Here is a 20406-nt window from a genome sequence, read left to right as displayed (position 1 = left end):
CTGCACCCTTGGTCACTGTTGGCAGCCAGTGTCACAATTAGGGTGCTCCTCTTATTTTTATATGTCCTCCTGTCTTTTGCTTCACCTCTGACCAGATGGAGACAGATACTTTCAGTACCAATGATGAACTTGACCTCCATCAACCTGTTGTTCTATCAGACCGCTAGTTGGCATGCTGGCAGCACTGCCTCCTTTCTTCCTTGTCCTCCTCTGGATGGATGCTTTTCACCTTGTGTTTTGCATAGACTATGACCTCCTTGGGAACAGCATTTCTGTGTTTGTACAATTCTTACAAGGAAGTCCTGATCTGTGTGGCTACAATATGAATCATAAAAATAATAGTAAGGTATTAGGCTAGGGAATAATCATGTAACATATGTAACATTAACTTTAGAAAACGTTCCTGGGGTGAGATTGGAGTGGCCCTTTAGCCCTTGGCTCTGCTCTGCTTGCAGTGGGAGCCTCAGTTTGGTTACTGAATGGCAACCAGGCATCTTAACAGAACCCATGTAATTACTGAATTACTGTGGCTTACACTGTTAAGGATTTCCTCATCATTTTTAACACCAGTCTCTCACTCTTATAAGGATATTAGTCCTCGTTATGAGTTCTTACAAGTGAGAAATAAATTAGTCATGAAATGAGCTGGCATATAGAGCTGCATATAGAGGGTGTATTAGAGGACCTGCACCTTTCCTGAGGCTTTGCTTACTTGTGCCAGAGCATCCATGCTAAAATGTTGAGTAGAATAAAGAGGAAGTATTTATCCCCCTGCTTAAGGAAAAGTTGTCTTTGAAGAAGGGTGCAGAGCTGAAATCATGGTAGGTCATCAAGGCCCAGATCACCTCCCATCTGCTAATCCAGCTCTTTGGGCAATGTTCATCAACCTGTTCTTCCAACCAGTCATAAGGATTTGTGGTGGTAAGTAATAAAGCTCTTTGGAGGCACTAAAAGTTCCTGTCTGTCCACAATTCTTTTTCAGACTCTGTAGGGCACAGATCAGATACTGGGCTGAGAAGAGACGGGGGAGCTGGCACTGATCTGTCTACAAACGAAGTTAAAGGTGAAACTGTCCATGGTGCAGCTGGCACAGCAAATCACAGGGACAACAAAAACTTGGTTTTGTGATCCCATGAGTAAGCACTTCGTGCAGAGCATCTGCCAGCACTGAACATTAGAGCAGAGGATTCCCGAAACACACCAGAACATCACAGAAAAAAAAAATATATATATATATATATTTATTTTTTTTTTTGAAAATCATAGAATTTAGGATCACAGGATCATATGACCTTCACACCGAATTGTTCCCAGAATGATTTAATCAGCCAAGGTGTTTTAATCTTTCACAATCTCTATGGAGTCCTTCTGTCTGAGGAGGTAGATTTAAGAAATTATTGTTATCTTTAAAAATATAAATAGAGAGTCTGCAGGATCTTATTTACCGGTGAATTGTGTAAAATTGGCTTTTCATTTTTAAAAAAAATCATTGACTTTACTCTGATTGCTCCAAAGTGACCTCTTTCTTTTCTTGATAATTGAAACACTGAAGATTGTTTGATTTTGGTTGTTTGATTTTAAGTGCATCTCACAGATTTGTCTGTCTTGGCAGAAAACAAAATAGAGTCAACAACAGTTAGCAAGGCAGGTGTTTACTTTGACTACTGAACAGTAGTCCATTTAAGAACATGTAATCTTTTTATTGTTTAATTCTAAGGTTATTCTGAGGCAATGACTGCTTTTACCACCAAAGCTGCGGTATACAGCTGCCTAAAGAGGGACAGGGCACAGGCATCGTTATGCTCAAACTCTCTCTGAGCTTTTTAGTCCGGGACTATAGACAGCATTTTCTGAAGCACCTCACTGACAACTAAACTGTGATTGTACTAAAAACATATTTCACGCTTTCAGACAGAATTACCCCACAATTTTTCCTCTTTCAGGTTCCTCTTCCTTTAGAAACTTTCAAGAAAGGTCCTACAATGTAATCAAAAAACCATTTAAAGCTTAACTAGGAATTGAAAAATCTCTGTTTAAAGCTGTGGTCACTGAAGACATTTGACATGCTGAAGAAAGTCTGACTAAACCTAAAGGTGTTCTGTTACCAGACATTCACAGTTCTGCTTTCGTTTGAGCTCAGTTTTGACCTAGAGTAGCACTGTGCACACAGCTTTGCCCTTGACACTTCAGGACCCACAGATGAGGAACTCAAGGCAGAGCTCAGAGACTGAGTTCGCATGCAGTGTAATGGCAGCCTCTTCCATTTAAAATTTGGCAGCGATGATTTTAGAGTAACCCTGTCAGGCAGTTCCAGGCTGACCCTGAACCTTGAGAAAGTTGCTGATGTTCTGCAGCTTTCAAGGGCTGGGCTCCAGCCATTCACAGTCGGTGCTACTGGGTAAAGAACTGTCTGGAGAACCAGGCCCAGAGAGTGGAAGTAAGTGGAGCTCTGTACTCAACATTGATGAGGCTGCACCTCGAGTACTGTGTTCAGTTTTGGGTCTCTCACCACAAGAAAAATATTGAGGCCCTGGAGCGTGTCCAGAGAAGGTCAATGAATCTGTGAGGAGTCTGGAGCACAAGTCTTATGACGAGCAGCTGAGGGAGCTGGAATTGTTCAGTCTGGAAAGGAAAAGGCTCAGGGCAGACCTTTTTGCTCTCTACAACTCCCTGAAAGGAGGCTGTGGTGAAGTGGGCGCCTCTTTTCCTATGTAACTAGTGATAGAACTAGAGGGAATGGCCTCAGGTTGTGACAGCGAAGGTTCAGGTTGGATATTGGGAAAAATCTCTTCTCAGAAATAGTGGTCAGGCATTGGAACAGGCTGCCCAGGGAGGTGGTGGAGTCACTGTCCCTGGAATTGTCCAAGAAACGAGTAGATGTGGCCCTGAGTGCTATGGTTTAGTGAGAAATATTGGTGGTAGGTGGGTGGTTGGACTGGATGGTCTTAGATTTCCAGCCTTTATGACTCTGATTCTAAGGCCCCTCCACTCTGCATCCTCCAGTCCCAGCCTGCCACTGCTGCCTCATACCCACGCTACTGGAAAGGAGCTGGCTCAGCCTGCCTGGTGCTGCTGCCTGACCAGGTGGTGTTAAATGACTCTTAGCATCTAGCAAAAGGTCAGCTGGTGGAGTTGCTCTTCAGATGAATCCCAGCTGGTGAATAGCAGCTGTGGCCAGCATGGTTTCAGACATGTAAATTGTCTTTTCCTGCTAAGGTGTCTTGTTACATTAGTAAGGTCATTGTGTTGCTTCCAAGAACTGCAGTGTGAGGTAATGTTTTCTTTTAGCCTGAAAGCTGTAAAACGTTTTTACTGCCTCAATTCTGTCTCTTTTGCTTAGGTCACAAGCCACCTGCTCTCAGCTGCTCATGGCTTGCTCCCTATCCCTCCACTGCAGAACTAAATGGTTTTTCAGCTATGGGAGGAATTTAATTATAAGAGTACATCTTGGAGTTGTGCAAATTGTCCTGCTGAATCTGTTCAGTTTTTCAGAGAAAAGCTAACAGATTCACTGAGAGAAATGAATGTCTGTGCCATCCTAATGGTTGGGGTTCTCACCTGGGAGGTGGGGTCTTTGCCTCCTTTCTGCTTCTATCTCTGTGCAGTTACGTAACGTGAAATACTCACGTAACCTCACATAACATAACATAGGCTGCCTCCTTCATACCAGCCTGGATCAGTTCGGTATTTTCCTAATTGCTTGCACTGTGTTTCACCTTACAAAATTTATTTATTTATTTATTTATTTATTTATTCATTTATTCCTTCTTGTATATCCTTGTCTCGAGAAAAGTACCTTTATTGGAGAGGCAGCAAAGAGAATCACCCTGATATAACCTTATGGCGTCCATGACCCTGGTAAAGCAGGTGAGCATTGATTGCTGAAGTATTTGATTACTTTAGCTGAGGCATAGCAGCCACAGACTTTGGACCATATTCTTCCCTCACTTGCATCTGTGTGACCCTGGTAACAGAGGTTTAACTAGGGTTAGAAAAGCAGCAGTTGTGGCAGCAAACAAAAATACATATAAACTAATACTTAAAGAAAAAAGAATGAGAGAGAGAGAAGAAGAAAATAGATGTAAGAAAACTATTTGAACTTTTCATCTGTGTTTTTGTTTTTTGCCATAAATTAGGAAGAGCCCTCTGGAGGATATGCTGGATCTTTTCAGCTGCCTAACTGCACTAGAAAGCACTAGAAAGTGGCATTGCTCTGCAGAGTCCTCTGTAGATACGCTGTTATAATCCTTATGCCGCAGGAGTTCAGAACTAGGCAGAAAGATGTGGTCAACTGTACTGTTTCAAGTTTCTTTTGGTGTGAGTGTCAATTCACAGCCCGTGGGTTCAGACATCCACTGAGAATTCCTACCCCAGCAGGAAAAAAGTGATAGGAAACTGAGTGGTGAGGCCTGTGCTCCCATGGGGATTTTGGCAGGAGCACCTGAGCCACGCATGTGGGACCTGTGGCAGTGGTTCTGGCTTCTAGCAGCTTATGGTCACCCTGCAGCTAAGGCACTGCACTGGAGGGGGCTGGAAATGGACTCTCATGCTTGCCTCTGTGCTGTGACTTGTTAACTTGGGAATGGCCCCACTGCCTCTCCTAGGAAATCTGAGTTAGCTCAGTGTGAGAGGTGTGCAAAAGCTGGCTGTTGTTAAGTATCCAGATCTGCATCGCTGTTATTAGAAAACAGTTGTGTTGCATGAACTAGTGCCAAGGTTTGTATTTTGGAAGAAGACTTCCCACATTCCTCATTGATTGAGCCTTCCGCTGGCTCAGGTAACTCAGAGCAATAGAAGGTTGTGAGTCAGATATATTAAAAATCCTGTGTGGAAAGGTCTGAGTGCAGGGCAGACCATTAGCCTACTGTTGGAGCTATGTCTATGGATGCTCTTGCTCTCAGTAGGTTTAAACCAAGAGCATAATGTGAATGAAAGGATATGTTAGGAAAAAAAAATAGTGAATAGAAAAAAAAAAAAAACTTTTTTTATAGAAAAGTGAACTGTCTGGTTAAAATAAATTAGGCCAGAACTTGATGTCGAGGTGGTTTTTTGGCATAGTCAGACCCGAAGCAGTTTGTAGGTATTGCCAGTCCAACCCTATGCACACAGAATGGTCGTAGACCTTATTCACATGACTCAGAACCTGGTGCTACTACTACTACTGGAACGCGGTACTACTTTTCTCAAGAACAACAATGAGATCGAGCCAGTTGGAGGACCCTGTCTCATCATTCACTTTCTATGACATTAATTATTTCCAGTTCCTGTCTTTAGATAGACTCAGACTGGCTTTTGGCCCACTGTTGTCTAGAGAGGGCTAAGGAGCTACTCTTAAGCTGGATCTTTTTATCTAGCTTTTGTGTTCGCTGAATAATTCTCATGAATATAGTTCTAAGATTATAGTAATTTGGACACAAAATGTCTTGGGAGCTCTCCTGGCCATTTCTTAGTTTTTGCCCTAGGAGGAGTAGCATCATAGCAACCTAGTCACAGAAATTGACAGTTTTTTTATTTATTTGCTCTTGACCTTCTTGGTACAGAATTGGCTGAAGGTTATAGACAAATCCAAAACTTATTTGTTAGCAGTTATCTTGTATGTGCTGAGCATTAAAGACTGATCTAATTCTCACTGGGGAAAAGAGCAGAAAAAGCAAACCTCAAACTGAAAGTGAAGTTTCTCTCAACATCTGCTGCAATGAGGACTGTGGATGGCTGCCTCTAACTGAACGTTCAGGTAAAATGCTGAAGTCTTTATGAAGGGATTGATGAACCAGAGACACAGTACCTATTTCCTTCCCAACACCCTCTGAAGATCCATTTGAGTATCCAGAAGGAGTAAACAAAGGAATATAACAAGGGGAAGACTTAGTGGTTTAGGAAAGAGTGTGTTTCAGGGTACTAGGAAAGAAAACAGGTGTCTGACTTAATACGTACACAGTTGGGATAGTAGGTAAGACTGGGTAAGTGAGATCAGGCCAGACAAGCGAAGACCTGAGAACATATTTCCAGTGGATTGGGACTGTCACACAGCAGAGGAAGGAGGAATAAGTGTCAAATAGGCAATTCAGAGCTGGAGATCTTTTCTGTATTGCCTGTGCTGTCTCTGTGAGCGTTAACTCAAGATAAAGTCATTGACCTCACCACAATGCTCCAGACTCAATTTTAATCCACTGAGTTAATCCTGTGGTGTTTTTGATGTTAATTCACTATGAGTGGTATTCCTTAGGTAGCTGAAAGTCAAATCAGCTTTGGGAGCTACTTAATACTTCGATTTCTCATAGACCAAGGGAGCTGAAAGCAAATATTAAAGCAGACTGCAGCTGTCAGTTTGAAGGAGGCAAGAGGGTATGAGAGAAGGTTTAATTTTCAGGGAACCTGGAATTAATTTAGCAATTAATTTAGGAATATATGAATTAATATGTCTTTCATTCTCTACCACTGTAATTCTATTTTGAATACTTTTTCATCAAGTATTAATGGTAATAATATGTGCCAGGACACATGTGATATGTGCTGACTTTCACGTATTCTCTGAGTCAATACTAACTTAGAATGAAAGTGCTATAATTGATAGAAATCATACAAAAACATAACTGATGGAAGTGCAAAAATAGGCTGTACTGGATACTTCCCTGGATACTTCCTTACCAAGAGAACAGAACTAATAACTCAAAGCCACTTTCATTATACCTAATAGTTGTAATATTACAGATACTATAAATGTTAATAATCACACATGCTGAATCTACTACTTTACCTTTGCATATTTAACGTGGTGAATAGTGAGAAGAGAAACATACATAATTTAAAGCAGTTCTAGGACACAGTCCAAAATTCTGTGTTTAGGAAGCTCTATTAGCCAGATCAGATGTCTTGCCAGAATGTAAAACCTGAATTTACAATTACAATATAATGAACAAATATCTGTGTATTTCATTTTCTGTGATGAGGATAACATTCAAGTCAAGCACGAACGGCGAATCCTTTGGTACATACAAATGACAGGAAAACAACTGAAATTTAAGTCCATTTATTCTTTGCATTGGCAGATGATAAGAAATCTTCTTTCAACCTGTAGGTGGTTCACTGAAAGCTGGATTTTATGACACCCATCCAACATTTGCAAAAGAATTTGCAGATAGGACAAGGGAGAATGGATTTAAACTAAGATGTGGGAGTTTTGGGTTAGATATTAGGAGGGAGTTTTTCACTCAGAGGGTGTTGCTGCACTGGAACAGGATGGGGCATCCACAACAGGGATGCTGTGGATGCCCCATCCCTGCAGGCATTCAAGGCCAGGCTGGATGTGGCTCTGGGTAGCCTGGTCTGGTGGTTGGTGACCCTGCACATAGCAGGGGGTTGAAACTGGGTGATCTTTGTGGTCCCTTTCAACACAGGCCATTCTATGATTGCATGAAGAAAAGGTTGGGATGTTACAGAGAACCAAATGGTATTATCCCTATGATGGTTCTTACAGGCATGCCACCACTGAAAATGAAATACATGGGCCATTATAGCCTGTGTATAGTTCCTTTAAAGGAACTTGACTAGAAACATCAGAGTGTGACTTATGATAGTCTATGGAAATTCAGAATGTAGAGATGGGTGCACAATCCAACCACAAACATCTGTTGCTGTTTCTTTATCTCCATATTGACAACAAAGATGGTGAAGAGGGCGTGACACATGAGGAGAAGCTGAGGTCACTTGGCTTGTTTGGCTTAGAGGAGACTGGAAGGAGGCCTCACTGCGGCCTACAGCCCCTCATGAGAAGAGCAGAGGAGCAGTGCTGATTTCTGCACTGGGGGAGACAGGACATGAGGGAATGGCACGGAGTTGCCTTAGGGGAGGGTCAGGCTGGGAGTTACAAAAGACTCCGCATCAGAGGGCACTGGGCATGGAACAAGCTACCCAGGGCAGTGATCAAAGCCCAAAGCTATTGGAGTTCAAGGAGTGTTTGGACAACGCTCTGAGACACAGGATTTAAATGCTGGTTGTTGGACCAGGAGTTTACGCCCGGAGTTGGACTCAATGATCCTGGGCAACATAGTACCTGATCTAGTAGTTGGCAACTCTGTCCATGGTAGGGGGATGGGAATTTCAAGTTTCCCTCCAACTCAAACCATAATTCTATGATCCTTATGGGTCCCTTCCAACCTAAGGTACTGTATGATTCTATTGTTTGAGCTGGCTAGTATAAAGGTGGCTCAGCTGGCATGAGATGAGCATTGCAAAACATTAATACAACCGACAATCTAGAGAGGCACTTGGTACATATAGTATCATTTATTTTAATACATTTACAACTTTCCGAAAAGAAATATATTACAGTGAATATAATACAGGTTTTGTAATTTCACTAGAACGTGAAAAATTTTGTAGATTTTATTCAACTCTTTTTCTAGTTCTTCATAAAAACATAAAGGTACTTTACCAGGAAACCCTTCCCTTCCACTGCCTTTACACAATAAAAATTTTACTTCACCTCTGAGGAGAACTTTCTATCCCCAATATTTCAGTTATAAAAAAAGAATAAGTTTTAACTTCTTGTTGAATTTATACAATTTAGAACAACCTGGTAAATTTCTGATTATATTAGAAAAATGGGACACTGAAAAAGTATTTGCTGGCCAAGCCCTCTTCCCCCCAAAAAAATACTATATAAACACAGTTCAAAACCACTAGTTGCATTTTAGAATGGTTGGTAAAAGGGGTAACTTTTATGTCAACATAATGCATTAAACCCACTGTCTGCTGCTACTATGTGGCATGCATCATATATTTTCTATTAAGCTGATGAAGTAGCTTCTTCCCATGGATTTTTCCACTGACATTTGTAACGTTTCATTTGCAAATATATATATTATATGTACAAAGTATTGGTCACATAGTGTATTTATACTGTACATAGTTTATAGATTTAATAATATCTGTATTCATAGGCATTTTAGTCTGTACCTGAAGTCAATGTCATTGGATGGTTGCAAAATACCCAGTCCTGCACGGGATTGATCTAAAGAAGGACACTGCACATTACTGTCAACGAGATCTATCTCAAAATATGAAAATATTAGAACCAAAAATTGTTTAATTTCATGGACAGCAAATAACCTCCCAGGGCATTTTGCTATTCCTGCTCCAAATGGCATATAATAATACTTCAACTTGCGACCGTTGCGGTAGAAGTCAGTCTTCTCTTCTTTGTTCTCACTGAGATAACGATCGTATTTGAATGTCTGTAATAAAACCCACAAAAGAGTTACTTGATACCTGAGTACCTCCAAGGGCTGGGGAATGCTATTAAGACAGAATGCAGGCTGTGAGGGAACTGCCTCTGGCAGTGTTGTACAAGGCAGTTTTTCTGCTATTTGGAACGTGTGGCCCCTGAGAAGTTCTGGCCTGTGGGACCATATCATCTCAGGACCCTTGCGAGAGTTGAGCTAGGGAATCTTTTTGGTAATTTTTATTTTCTGACCCCTTAAAATAAGCATTACAACTTGCATCGCAGTTCACACATCAGAATTTGAACGTTGATCATTTCACATCTTTGGGACAATACTACCCTTGTCCTCCCTCGAGCTCCCTACAACCATGACCTTTCCTTATTGAGGAAAGTGAAAAGTTGAAGGCTCTCTTGGGTTTCCTGCCCAGTCGTTGTTTATAGCAAATCATGTTATTCAGAAAGACAGTGATTGCACTGGCTTTACTTTTCCTCTTGCCCACCTTTGAGTATCCATGCGTTAAGAACAGACTGTCTGGAGTGTAACAGTGAATCAGCTGTGGGGCACTCCTGATAAATGATCTGTTGAACAGCACGTTAGTTTCTGCTAGAGCTCAGAATGTAATGTGCTATGATAAATACTTACCAAAGGATCAGCATAGATTTCTGGATCAAAATGCAACAGTTGAGGATAAAGAGCTACAATATCATCCTTGCGAATGTTGTAAAAACTGTCCTCTAAATGCAAAGTGAAATCCTCCTTAGCAACTCGGAAAGTCATGGATGCACTCGATAACCTCATTGCCTCCTTGATGATGCTGTCTATAGGAAGAGGAAAAGAAATGGTTACCATAGAAACAGTATATATATATCTATGGGGGAGCTTAAGTATTTTGAACTATTCAAATCCACCATCAGACCCTATTATGGGAAGTAATTTAACAAAACTTTACAAATGCTTAAGAAAGTATCTTCCTCTTTTTTGTTGTTGTTGTTGTTGTTGTTGTTGGCATTATTATCCTTTCTGCAGATTAGACTGAGAACATAATCTTCTTTCCCATAGAAAAATATTTATAGCTGATGCAACGTAACATTTGAAAGTGAAACACGCTTTTACATTGAGGTAAAGGCAAAACTGAAAAAAATAACCTTCCATAATGAGATATAAAATTTGACAGCACCCTCTTTATTTGATCTTAAGTAAACAGAGTACTGTTGTGAATTACCCATGGGTGTCCAACACTGTGTGGTTGTGTAGCAGTATTCCAACATCCCTTTGCCCATGAAATGTGCTATTCATGTGAATTAATATTCCCAGGACCAGTTCTGATTCTGGTAAGAATGGTAGTGTTAGCCATTGATAAGGAACAAACAGATGTTTGTTCTGGTTTTTTGTTGTTTAATAGTAATCCCATAGCAAGTATTCATTTGGGAACTAATAGAAGATATTGAAAACTGTGCGGTGATTTCTGGTACTCCCAAATAAAAGAGTTATACCTAGCACTGGCATATTATCCAGCTGTTTTCGGTTCAATGAAATATAGTTGCCATCTAAGCTTATCTTCTCTCCAGCACTTTCCAAAGTACTTTGCACTTCTTTGGTAGCAGCTCTCATTGCTTCTGGATTCCTAAAATCAAAAAAGAAGAAGCGGTGTAACGTTATCTTAAGGATGGTACAAAAACAGGTTTTGCCATTTGTTTTTATCCTGACTGAAATTCACTTTGTTAGCTGAAGAAATTTCTAACACAACAGTGTTGCAGCAAAATCTACTTATGCCATCACACTGTTTGATGTCTTAAAAAAGGGCAATAGCTGCAAAAAAGGAAAAGAACACTATTTGATTCTGTCTCCAATGACAATGGGACAGAACTGATGTGCGTAACATAGGTAATAGACAGTGATGTCACTGAAAAGCAATGCCAAGAGTAAGAAATCAGAAACAATCAGTCATAGATTAGGAAGGAGCCCTACAGCAGCTACAAGATTTAGGAAGGGGATCATAAGTCAGTTTTATAGCATCACTTTCCTAGATGATGTCCTATTCCATAGTGATATATTATGTCTAACTGAAAAGAAATTCTTAATACTAAAAGTCCACATAGAATCCTCTACTGTCTAGATTTTCTTACAGGCATGGAAGATCTATAAACTATTTATCTATAAACTATGGTGAAATATGTATGGATGATAATACAGAATGCAACATTATCATTGTTCTGAATGCATAATTGTGGCATTAAAATACTTCAAGGCCAGGAGATTTAAGCCAGTGCATTCATGGAATGAAAAGTACAAAAAACCTTCAATTATTAACATCAGTGGGTAGACATGAAAGTACAAGACAGAAATTTAGATGAATACTCAAGAGGTAGTTATGTAGGGCTAGATTATGCAAGTTTAGATTCGCTCCAAAGTGGACATGTAATTGTTTTATCTGAACTGTGTACTCCTCTCATGAGTCACAAGCTCAGCAGATGCCATTTACACTGCAGCTATCCAAACTTAGAAAAGTACTACATTGGAAAGTCCAGGCTGGAGGTTTAGGAAATGAGATGCAAGAATCCTGAACCACTTGGGGTTTGAATGTCCATCCTTCTCTCAAGGAATCCAGACATATCTCAGGTGAATCTCAAATCTCTGTCCTAGAAAGTCATGCATTGTTAGAACAATATTTTGGGGGTCACTCTTTATGCTGCCACAATGGCTTTATCTTCAAATACAAAAGCACTGCTGCAATGAGGGTGAAGAAGGCAGCAGGGAGGTTCCGTTTCAGTATTGTTCCATATCTACTGTAATCTCAGGAGGATCTATCAACATATATACATGAAAATAACAATGAAGTTAGAGCTTGTTTTGCCTGCTCTAGAGAGATATCTAAAAAGATGTGATTATACTGGGAGAGCCTTCAGTACAATCAGTATCCTGACTGCAACCATCACTTTTAAGGTCCTATCATATAGGCTTACTCCAAAACTTAATTTACAAAGCATATTACATCCTACTTCTTACTGCTGGGATTCAAAGTATTGCCCCAGAGTAGTATTTTTTGAAAAGCATCTATGGAATTATGACCTGTGGTACCACCACTGCTTGGTCTGAGGACCAAACAAGGGAGTTTTTCTGCAGAAGTCCAGAACAGCTTGTCACTCATGTTATCATTGGCTGAAGCAGCGGAATTTGTCCATAGCAGTGAATTGGTTTCTGAAAGACAATAAACATTATTCTTCTCATTTGGAAACGAGAAACGTTGGGACTTACTTAAGAAGGTAGAACAAGCTCCAAAAAGTAGCAGGAATGGTGTTAGCTTGAGAGGCCCAGAGCACTGCCACATGGGTCTTCGCTTTTTCCATGTCATCAAAGGTTGACAGAGTGTCATTCAGGAACATGCGGAGCATGACAAGCTCGGAGAGGTTGTCCCTTTTCAGGAGGTTCTTGTGGAGCAGAGCCTCTCCCAGCTTCTCACGGGCACTGTGGGCACTCTTGAATAGATGGATAGGCAGCCCTGCCACAAGGGCTGGGAAGATCTTATCAAATTCCTTGAAGTTTTCGAGGGCATTTAGGATACGAGCTCTCTCTGTTTCCCGCTTTGATAGATTTTTGTCATGATTTGGGTTAAACTCTTTACCAAAAAGTGTTAGAAAGCCAGATTCAAACATCACCTGGCAACAGAATGTGTAAAGTCCTTCTGTAACCCAGGTGTTAGGCTGAAGTTTAGATGCTCTTGACTGCAGCATGACGTATTGTAGATTTTCCATCATTGCTTCGATGAGGGCATCGAGGGCATTACCTTGAAGGGTTCTAATGAAGGTATGATGAAAATTTTCAGTGGTGTTTCCTTCTGCTGGGTCAATGCTACCATGCCCAAAAGCCTGTTACAAAATAAAATATGTGCATGATAAATAAGACCTGATATCACCTTGATGATAAAGCCTAATAGAAATTAAAGCCAAAGTATAAATTCACAGCTTACTAGAGGAAAGTGTCATGAGGACTGCAGAAATTAGAGCCAAAACACATCACAGCTAACCATAAGGAAGCATCATAAAGACTACAAATACTAGAACCAGTATTTTCTAAGCAAACCAAAGCAGCTAGGTAGGCAAATGAAAATAAAAGTGAACAGATGCTGCCAGATAAATGGATGTGTTTACATAAAGCATCATTCAGCTCCCACTGACGTCAAAAGGAGCCTATTTGCTTACTTCAGTAGAAGTCTGATAGACCTTCCATGGTATTGCATCACATTTTGAGACAATAAGACCCCTAATCTTCCATAGTGATAAGAATCTCCTGAAGAAAGCTTAAGCTTCAACAAACTATATATAATTTGGCAGATGGTTCTAATTGTGTTTCTACTATAGCAATTTGGGATGCTGCCTTGCTAAATGTATTTCTTGGATAATCCAAATCACTGTAAATTTTCTTTCCATTAAGAAAAAAGAAAGAAAAAAAAAAACCCTCAAGATTTCAAACCAATAAAAGTGCAGAAATGTGAAACTTATATTTCAAAGGCATAGTAATGCTACAGGGATTAACTAAGCACTGTCTGTCCTGCCAGCATGATAGATATTAAAAGCATTTTTAAAGTGGTACCTTGGCAGAAGTAGCAAAATGGAACTTTTTCCAGTCCAAGTGTTTTCCCTGGCGTATCAGTGAATGGTATGAAAAAGGGTCAGTGAGGAAATGAATATATTTCCCTGCTACTTGACAAGTGAAAATGTGGCCATGCTTCTTCTGCTTTTCCCTGAGAAATTCGAGGGGGTTGGCACCAAACTGCAAGGCACAGCCCAGGTATGGAAGGAACCCGTTTTCAAGTGGTGGCTCTCCTTGGCGCCTACAAAACACATACAAAAAAACCCTGAGTTTAGAAGTATGTATCAAAATCACTTCTTCAAAACTACCAAGTAAGTAAAATGATGATGGGAGAGTTTTAATACTTCATTTCTGCTGCTGTTGAAGCCAACTGTGAAGTGTATTAGTCAAAAAAATGATAAGTCTGCATCACAATAAGCATGACAAAACACAGTTTCACCATCTCATTTTTCCCTAGATTGGGTTTGTTTGTTTGTTTTTATGTGTTGAAATGCAGCATTGTTGCCTCTGGCTAACGTCCACAGATCCATAATGGTCTCATAAATGCTTTCCAGTAATACTGTCTGAAACATAATGATATCCACAAATCAATTTGAACACCAAGGGGGAATTGCCTTTTGAGTGTAGAAAGGTTGTTATCATTGGCGTATCTCACTTGGAGCCAATCCCACTGAAAACAGTGGGAAATTTGCCCTGATCTGCACTAGGCATAAGATTTAGTCTTTCAGGCAAATTGTCATTAAGCCCATGCCTTATGTTAAGCATATGCTTAAAATGAAGCATGTGCTTAAATGATGTTTTTTTATTCTGACAGTCAGAAAATCACTTTCCTGCAGAAAGTCACTGTGGCAGCTAAAATAACTTTATCCTCTAGTATGTTCTTGATGGTTATCATTCTATGAGGTTAAATATTTTTACTTCTTTTGTCGAACTTTTAATAGTAAAACCAGAAAATGGTTGCTGAAGTATACAAAATTATAACTGAATCATAGAATCCTTTGTTGAAAGGATTCTATCACCACAGTCCATGCTAAAGAGCCTGTCATAAGCAAATAACTTGCTCTGTGTAACCACCTAGGAGAGACTGATAATAGGAAATGTTTCTAAATAAGTATTAAGCTATGTAGATAGAAGCAGGTATTTGCTAATTAGCTATGATTAGAATACACTAAGCCCAGTGCTTTAGCAAAACAGAACACACATATTAATATCTTAATTAGCTCATTTGTGCATAGATTTGTATCAACACCTATCTCAAAGAACTAAGTCGCTATTAAAAGTCTGTGCAGTTGAATTCTATTGTAACATAAGTCTCTCAAAAGAGAGTATTTCCCATGTTATCCTGCATTTATCCACCCACATTTATCCATCTGATGATCTTCAGATTACACTCATTTTAGTCACACACACAGTATGCTTGAAAGAAGCAAAGAACAGGAATATACTAAGATGCATTTACAAATGGATTCCTTACCTCCTTCTCCTCCCAAAAAGAAACCAAAAAGTGCAACAGACTGTTATCACTGTTCCCCAGATCCATGGTGCTATGAACATTTCTGGTAGTGCCCCCAAACTTCCAAGTGGAAAACCTGCTCAGTAATGCTATGGCAGAAGAGGTGACTGAGAATGATACGGAATAACCGGTCACATTTTTTATACGGTAGATGCACCGCTGCATATAATGGCACTCAGTCAACCTAGCAAGCTATTGATTAACCATTTCTGGACGAAGGCTGCTTTGTCTCTGCTCTGACATCTTTCTGCAGAGCTCTTCACTGGACTGATGTGGACAGTTGCAGACACGGCCTTGAGCTGATATCAGGTATCAGAAGTGGTTCCAAAGTAATCAAACAGCTGTAATAGTTGATAATTTGAAGGCCTCTCAGGTGTGTTTTCATCTATCCTGCAGATTTACCAATTACGGTCTATAGTTCAAGTTTAGCAATAAATTAAATGGCTGCTGACAGATGTTCAGTGGAGTCAAGCTAGGTAAATGGTGGCTGCAGTTCATGGTGTCCCTTGGCTGCCAGCCTGCCTATTCTCTCCTTTCTCCTTTGTGTGGATTTACCTGGCTGTGCTGCGCTGCTGTGAGAGGGAGAGATTTGGCTGCAGGTAAAAGAATGGACTTATTCCTCTAACCGTGTTTCTCTACTAGAAAAGGATGAAATACATTTGATGTAATGCGGAGCAAGGCAAAAGAAAACACGTTTAGATCATTACACTGTTGAGCCTGGAGAACAGGAGGTTCATCAATATCTGTAAATACCTGAAGGGGAGCTGCAGAGAGGGTGGATCCAGGCTCATTTCAGTGGTGCCCAGTGCCAGGAGAAGAGGCATTAGGCACAAACTGGAACACAGGAGTTCCCTCTGAACACCAGGCAGCATCTCTGTGATGTGCGGGTGATGGAGCACCAGCATGGAGCACCTCTGTCCAGGAGCTGTGGAGTCTCTTGCTTGGAGATCTTCAGCAGATGCCTGGATATGGCCTGTGCACTCTACATGGGGGAGGGTTGGGCCAGATAAACCCTGAGGTGCCTTCAAACCTCCATAATTCTGTGGTTCCGTGATAGCTTGTCCATACATTGCTAAGACCTTTCTAATTCTCCATTTGTTGTGGTTTAACTCCAGTGGGCAACTAATTACCACACAGCCATTTGTTCACTCTGCCCAAGTGGGATGGGGGAGAGAAGTAGAAAGCAAGAACTCCTGGGCTGAGATAAAGAGCCTCAGATCCTTCAGAGGTTTTCCTACTGTGTCATGAACTTATCCATAGCCACAGACAATTTAAAGTATACCTGATCTGTTGTGGTCTTATTAATTGGCTACTTTTCTAGAGGTATATCTGCTGCAGAATGGGTTTATCTACAGCCACAGTTGCTTCGAGGTGTACCTGGCACAGTCTTTTCTACTAGCCACTGTCTTTCTGGACACCTGCTGTGCTGTGGTCTTATCCACTTTGTGGTATTCTGGTATGGCCTTCTCCCCAGCTGTTCTATGGGCTTTGCAAGGTGTGTACCTGCTGCAGCATGAATTTCTCCATGGCCATATACAATTTGAAGTGTGCTTGTTTCAGAGTGGACTTATCCATGGCCACATATGCTTTGGGGTAGACATGCTCCCATGTGGGCTCATCTACAGGTCACAGTCCATCTAAGCTGAGCTCAGTCTGGAGTCCCAGCCTGTCCAGTGCAGCAGCACAGGGACAGCAGTGATGACCCAGCCATCTGCCAGCCCAAACTTGTGGCCTTGGCTGTTATCAAAATGTTCCCAGGCACAGCAAAGCAAGATGATAAGGGGTAGAGGACAAGGCAGAAGCCAAATCAGCCACTATCAAGCACTGGTCTATAACAATATAACTGATCTATAAGGCAAGCAAGCTGCATGACAAGTACAGGAGCTTGCCAATTAGCAGCTAACCTGCTATAGTATGTAAACTTGATTTAACACACTCCACAAACCAATCAAATCTGTTGCTGTCTCAAACCCTTCATGCCCCACATTTGGTACCAAAAAGGTTTAACCCTGGCAGGCAACTCATCACCACCCAGCTGCTCATTTATTCTCTCCAGATGGGGATGGGAGGGAGAATTGGAAAGCTCCTTCTGGGCACCATCTTAGCAGCCACTTTTGTTCTGATATTTGCTTTTATCTGTTATCACGAATCCTGGAGTTGTTCCACTACTCAAATAAAAAGAAATTGCCCAGAAACTTCATCTACTCATGTTGTATGCTGCTCTGAATGCTATTTGCAAATTTCTTACTCCCTGGTTCCATACCTTTCTGTTTTAAAACTCAAAGTCCTTTCAAATTCATAACTCCTGGGCCTTGAAGCCTTTTCCTCACTCACTTCTGTCATTATGAGCCGAAAAGACTGTAAACCGAAATGTACCCTCTGTGTTTACACAGTATGTCTGCCAGTCTCCAGCATCTTGGCAAGAGAACCTTCTCAAGTGACAGGATGGGATATTCCATTCAAGAACTGGCTAAATTCTACCTGCAGTATGACTTAATTTATTAGAAGGGGAAGTGCAGTCAAAAGGCTTAGGGCAAAGAGATCTGGGAGAAGATCCTGAAAAAGAGATTTGCATGGGAAGAAAGCCATGCATTGCATTGCTACTAGTGGAGCAGCACAAGCAGCAGAATGTGTTTCAGCAGGAACACGAGGTATATGCGTACAAAATACAATAAACCGTAAATGATGGATCACACTAGTTATGATCAGTTCTTGGCTATTCATTATTACCATTAAGTAGGACACCCCCAAGAACAGATTGTGACATGTTCAGTGGGAGTATGTTCCTCACCTGAAGCCACTTCCAGTGCAGCCAATACAGAGTGACTAGGAGAACACTGTGAGAGACACATCTTGTTAACTCAAAAGAAAAATGACCTGGATAGCAAAGGGAAGGAAAAGAGTCAAGAAGAATTGGGTGGGAAAGAGGACTGGGTACAGCGGGGGACCTACTACAAAGCAAAGAGAGACTGGAGCAAAAAGTCTGCTAGCTCTGGGCTGGAGATAATCCAGGCATGAAGTAACTGCTGGGGGCATTCCCACTGCCCAAAGGTCAGCACTAGGAGCACCTGGCATTGAGCCATCGAGGAGGCGGCTCAGCAACATAGAGCGATGCCTCACAGGTCATGTGGGGTCTATTACTGTCATTTCATCATCCTGAGCAGGTACGGTCATTTTATTATGTTTGCATCTGATTCTTCATGTATAGATCTCAGACTTCTCATTTTCAATCACCACTAAACAAGAAAGTAGGAAGTTTCATCAGCTTTATGTCTAACACCCTGCAGTGCTGTTTAGGGAGGTTGTGATGGGGAGTAATTTGGCCTCTTCTCCCAGGCAACAAACAGGACCCGAGGAAATGGCTGCAAGTTGCGCCAGAGGAGGTTTAGATTAGATGTAAGGAAAAGCTTTTTCACTCAGAGAGTGGCCAGGTACTGGAATGGCTGCCCAGGGAGGTGGTGGAGTTGCCGCCCCTGGCAATGTTCGAGAGGCATCTGGATCAGGAGATACGAGATATGAGTTAGTGGCATGTGGTAGCAATGGTGATGGGAGGACAGTTGGACCAGATGATCATGTAGGTCCTTTCCAGCCTCATGATTCTATGATTCTATGATCCAGCATCAGATACCTGTGGCTCCTCACACCATCCCATTGCCTTTTCCCTATGTGATCTAGATAGTTGTACTGCAGTGTGATGAGAGCATCAGTTACAGATTTTACCCTCTGCCACAACAGAAGCAATTTCTCTAAAACTGCCAACCTTTCTTGATTTGCTCATGCATAACAGTATTAAAAGTGCAACCATGTTTAGGCAGAGAACAGGACATGCTTTGCGGCCTATTTTAAATAACTGCATTTTTTCTTTCTCTTCCCTGGGAAAATTAAATGCGTGCCCTCTTTTCCATTTAAGAAACCTTTAGGTTGCAGCACTGTTGATAAATAACTATTATAGCCCTCTTGGGCCAATGACACCAACACAAATAAAGCAGTGTTTATGACTGTTTTGGTTGTCCACCTTTTATGAAGAAGGGAAAAACTGAACAGTGCATTTGATGATAGTTAAAGGAAAATGGAAAACATTTTAACAACTGCCCAGTGTGTGCAGTCACTACCAAGAGCACCCTTGTCTGTCACCTCTGTTCCAGGCTGTAAAGTATTTCTGGGCATGGACTCCATGGATCCAGTGCTGCTCCCATGAAGCAAACTGGCTCACCTTCACTTCTGGAGAGGAACTGTTGTGATTCCTGAAGCTTAAGAGAACCTCCTGGCTTGCTTCGTACAGCTGCATAGAAACAACTCGCTATCCACCCAACCAGCTTCAACTCTCTCCTTTCAGGTCTATGGTTTTAATTAGTCATGACCCCCACACAGTACTTAAATAGACAATAATTGATAGGCCAAGCTAGGGTTAATCATTCTTTTTTTCAACGGTTGCTGATGGCTTCATAACTCTGGTGCGCTGGAGCACAGAAGGGTGTGACTGAGTTACAGAAGGCTGCTGAGTGCAGTTGCCTGTAAATAGCAGTGCTGCTCACAGTGAACTAAAGCCTCTTTATTCAATGGAAGTCTATAAGAGGTACACCCCGTTACAAAAACAATTGACTTTATTTTTTTTCCCTTGTGTGTGTTGTGAGATCTGAGTTAATAGTTTTCACCAGCAGATGGAAAATAAAGCAACACTGCAGCACAGTAGTGGTTGGCAGAGCAGTGTGGGCTGACACAGTGCGGCATGGAGCTGCCATCACAGCTAGGAAATGCTTCTGAAACATAGAACAAGTATTTCAGAAAGCTGCAGCAATAGGAAAGGAAAACATTAACAAGAAGTTTAGAAGTCCCTGAGTGCAGCTGCTTGTAGCGCTAGAAAATGACTAATAAATAATTATATATCACCACCTACTGGTAAACATCTTCAACTGGCACTTGTGTGCTGTGTTCTAGAGCGGGCACTGAACTTTGCCAGTCAGTGTTTCCTCTTTCTATAAATCACAACTGGCATTCATTCTATGTGCCTACGTATTTGTCTTTTGTATTTAAGAGTAATTATAGGTTGTTTGAGAGCTGTTTTTGGGGGAAGAGAGA

The 20406-nt window shown here is 41.2% G+C and overlaps 1 protein-coding gene across 1 annotated transcript; it reads right to left on the bottom strand.

Annotated features, from left to right (window-relative positions):
- Positions 1-8267: 8267 nt before the first annotated feature.
- On the bottom strand, positions 8268-15442 carry CYP7A1 (cytochrome P450 family 7 subfamily A member 1). Its single transcript, XM_015855658.3, has 6 exons — positions 15289-15442; positions 13815-14055; positions 12480-13090; positions 10718-10848; positions 9867-10042; positions 8268-9236 (listed from the first exon to the last, which is right to left on the bottom strand). Exons 1-6 carry the CDS (start codon positions 15366-15368, stop codon positions 8937-8939), a joined length of 1539 nt encoding a protein of 512 aa, XP_015711144.2. The 5' UTR covers positions 15369-15442; the 3' UTR covers positions 8268-8936.
- Between the last annotated feature and the right edge of the window lie 4964 nt (positions 15443-20406).

This window comes from Coturnix japonica, chromosome 2, assembly GCF_054131305.1.
Source record: "Coturnix japonica strain WE chromosome 2, WE-NBRP24, whole genome shotgun sequence".
Classification (NCBI taxonomy): Eukaryota; Metazoa; Chordata; class Aves; order Galliformes; family Phasianidae; genus Coturnix; species Coturnix japonica.
Note: the sequence above shows the minus strand (reverse complement) of the source record. Positions and strands in the feature narration are given on the sequence as shown.